This window comes from Trypanosoma rangeli, assembly GCF_003719475.1.
Source record: "Trypanosoma rangeli strain AM80 chromosome Unknown Tra_15.4_contig_00639, whole genome shotgun sequence".
NCBI classification, from domain to species: domain Eukaryota; phylum Euglenozoa; class Kinetoplastea; order Trypanosomatida; family Trypanosomatidae; genus Trypanosoma; species Trypanosoma rangeli.
In genome coordinates, this window is record NW_021706388.1 from 1 (window position 1) to 3,565 (window position 3,565).

General features: G+C 57.6%; 1 protein-coding gene across 1 annotated transcript, besides 2 other annotated features; it reads right to left on the reverse strand.

Moving 5' to 3' along the window:
- Positions 1–453: 453 nt before the first annotated feature.
- Positions 454–505: a sequence feature (A-rich).
- A 727-nt stretch (positions 506–1,232) lies between these two features.
- On the reverse strand, positions 1,233–1,988 carry TraAM80_09642 (uncharacterized protein; the record flags this gene model as incomplete). Its single annotated transcript, XM_029386312.1, has 1 exon — positions 1,233–1,988. The coding sequence occupies one exon, from the start codon at positions 1,986–1,988 to the stop codon at positions 1,233–1,235; it is 756 nt and encodes a 251-aa protein (XP_029233821.1).
- Positions 1,989–2,984: 996 nt separating this feature from the next.
- Positions 2,985–3,021: a sequence feature (GA-rich).
- Positions 3,022–3,565: the final 544 nt, after the last annotated feature.

Genomic DNA, 3,565 nt, shown 5'->3' on the forward strand with positions numbered 1-3,565 from the left:
GCCCGTGTTGCTTCTGTTTGAACATCAGCAGCGGCATTATTGGTGGTGGCGCAGGCCTTTTAGGCGGGGAAAAAAAAGAAAAAAAAGAACACAACGATATTCACCGCCCGCGCCCCCAGCAGGCACCCCACAAACAACAGCGACAATCCAAAACGAAAGCCGCAACGACAAACGCACGGGCCGCACGATCACACACTCACCGCCGCCTGAAGAAACGCCCGCACGCACGGAGAGTCCGCAGTGTGGGACGCCTCCCACAGAAATCAAAAATAATATAAAAAACAAATTCATAAGCACGTCGCTTACCGTCTCCCCCGCCCAGCCCCTTCAAACCCCGCCAGCAACAACACGCAGTGCGCATGCCGGCGAGACCTCACATCACGGCCCCCACAAACTCCCCAACGCCGCCACTTCCCTCAGCGCACCGCAGCAGGAGTGGGGCGTAATTTATTTTAAAAAAAAAACAATAAAATAAACGTTGAAAACTAAAATAACGACAATAAAAAGCGGCAGACGTCCGTCACCATCCGCTCCAAGTGATACTCGGCACCAAAAGAAAGAAAAAAAAACACCACAATACACACGCAGCGGATGCCTTTCACTCTGCAGGCTCTCCGTGCATTCCCCAGGCACACATTGCCGTCACATCTCTCTCATCACGGCCGTTCATGATGATTCGGCGGGCGTCCATGTCCTCCTCCCTGCCCCTGCAGCGAGTTTCGTTTGGAGACGACACGGCGAGCATGCCCCACCCGGTGGGAGGCATCATGGCGGGCGACGCCTTCCTCCACCCCATCACATCGCAGATAATATACCCCCTCATCTGCACGGAGACCTCCAAAGAACTCTCCATCGCCCGAGTCGAACAGCCAAAGAAGAACACCGTCTTGGTGGTATTGCCAAACAGAAACGCTCGCTCCCCAATCAAGCACGCCACCGCGTGGAGCTGCTCGGCGTCGTAGTGCAGCAGCCGGTAAAGAAGGCACGAGCAAGCAGCCACCGACCTCCCGATCCCAGGCGTCCCGATCAAGACACGCCGCACAGACGCCGAGTTCGCCCCGCCGTGCGTGCTAAACAGCCCGACCAGATCGCCCTCGACGATCCGCCGCACCCGCTCCACCTCAGCGTACACACAGCAGTCAGAACCACGTGCTTGCCGCAGTGTGTACGGCCACTTCTCGGAGGTGAGCACCACCAGACTGGGACGCGGTGGGCGGTACTGCGCTGCACCGTTATCCGTGAGAACAGTTGCACCCTCCACCTTTTAATCTCACGGCTGTGGCGGCCTGCCTTCCCTCAGCTCCATTCGCATCCCTCCTCGCCCGTCGGACACTTCCATGACATGACCCCACCCCTCGCATGGCAGACATCCCCGTAGTGCCCCTCCAACTTCTCCAACGTGGAGCTCTCACCACAGGCACCTCCGCTGCGGCGAGGACCGCACGCAGCTCCCTCCGTAAAGGAGGGGCGGCGTCAGCGGTGTCTCCTTGCGCCACCGCAGCGGCCTCCAATCGCACCCTCGCCCAACCACCTCCCCACTGCACATCAGATGCGGGACTCTCCTCACTACCGTGCCGTCCCCCTCGCGTCTCCCAGGCATTATCTTTCCTTCGTGTGTGTAGTTGTTGGCTTGCGCTGCAGCTGAGCACTAACCACCGGCCAACAGGAGAATGAGAGGAAGAGAGAAACAAAATACACACAGACAAGACGCCAGGCAACCGCAGAAAAAGAGAGAGCCACACAGACGCAGGAGAACCCCCACAACGGCAGGTGAGTGTCCCACTCACCGGCACTCCGCTGAAGACAGAGCAGCCACACTGCTTGAGGGCGGTGGCACTCTGCTCACTGCTCCCTTGCCAACGCAACCCATCAACCTCCACCCACCACATCGTGCGGCATAGGCGGGAAACATCACGATGCCTGCGGAGGGTCACCGCCAAACAAAGACGCAGCCCCACCACGTGTCCATGACGACGTTTCGTCCTCATCGCAGAAAAAAGGGTGTGTGCGTGTGTGTGACGGCGTGTGGGGCAGCAAAGTGACAGCAGCGGCAGCCGGCACTCGCCAAAACACACCTCCACCCCTCATCCCGCCAAAAGAACGGGAAAAAGAAACGAGGGGTGTGTCAGCTTCCAGCTTCAGTGTCGCGCCGCCCAAGATTCTCCCAGTGCTGGCCGCCTCGCCCTCTCTGGGGGGTGGCCCACGGCGCATTCATCGACGGGCCACACAGCGGTCGCCAAAGAAGGATGCGAAAATAAAACACGCGCACGCCTCGCATGAGCAGCCCCAGTGGAAGCGTCCCCTGGCAGCCGCAGCAGCAGAAAACGGCCGCTTATTGTGGGGTCTGGCTGGGGGAAACGAGGCGGCGCGGGAAAATGCGTTGGGTGGCCCCCCAAAAAATGCGGGCCGCTGCGGAGAAGCGCGGCCGTCACTCCTCCTCCTCCTCCCACCCACACAGACACACGGCACTGCGAGCAGGTGTGGGTTATAACAGTCAAAGGGAGGGCACAACGTGCGAAGGCGCACAGCCCGAAGCATCGGCCGTACCCCACCCCCTCCCGCGAAACAGGAGTAGCCCCCAGCAGAACCGTTTCCCACTGAGGCGCAGCATCCAGTCAAGCACGAAACCAGCAAGAACGAAGAGGTGAGGGAGCAGTCGATGCCTTCAGCCTCTCGCACAGGCGTGAAAAAAAAAAAAAATCCCCTCGACACCAGACTATCTACCACGCACAGCGAACCCAACGCAGCAACAGACGGCTACACGCCCCCGTTTTCTCCATGGCGTGTGGGTGGCTGTGAAAAGGTGGAGGCGCGGCCGGCATCTTGCGGCGTCCCTCAAAAAACCTAATCTTTTCCCGGCCCTCCCTTGGCGACTCCCCCGCGCATACGCAAAGTAATACAACAGAGAACAAGACGATCCACAGCACACTCACCACACGCTGCAAACCACAATGCACGACCCGAGCATTCCTTCAGAACGCTCCAAAAAAAAAAAAAAAGATATCACAACAAACATAAAAACACACCCCGTAAAGTGAAGCCGAAGCCTGGGCACGTCCACCCAGAAGTGGGACGACCAGCACACACACATGCTCTCCTCCTTCCCTTTGAGCACAGTCCAGAAAGAAAGAGAGAGGTCGCCCACCAAAAACAAACAGAAAAACAATATAAAACAAAAAAAACAGTTCCGTGCATTTCGCAGGAATGGTGGTAGTACAAAGCGGGAGTTGCAGTTGCGTTACAAAAAGAGCGCCGAGGCGCAGTTAATGTGTGTGGGTACGTTGCATTATAACCGTGTTATACATCTTGAATGCGTGGCTCCACAGTCCACAGATACACATATACACATATATGCACATTATTGCCCCACCGCACATTTTTTTTTTCGCCCAGCCGCTGATGCTGCTGCTCAAAGAGGCGCCATCGCCACAGCGACGGCCACGGCGAGAACCGCAAGGGAACTGAGACCAACAGCAACAACTGAAGTGTCACCGAGTCCGGATTGCTTCCCTCCGCGATTCCCGTTTCCTCCAACGCTGCTTTTCCCATACGGGTTCGGAGTAAC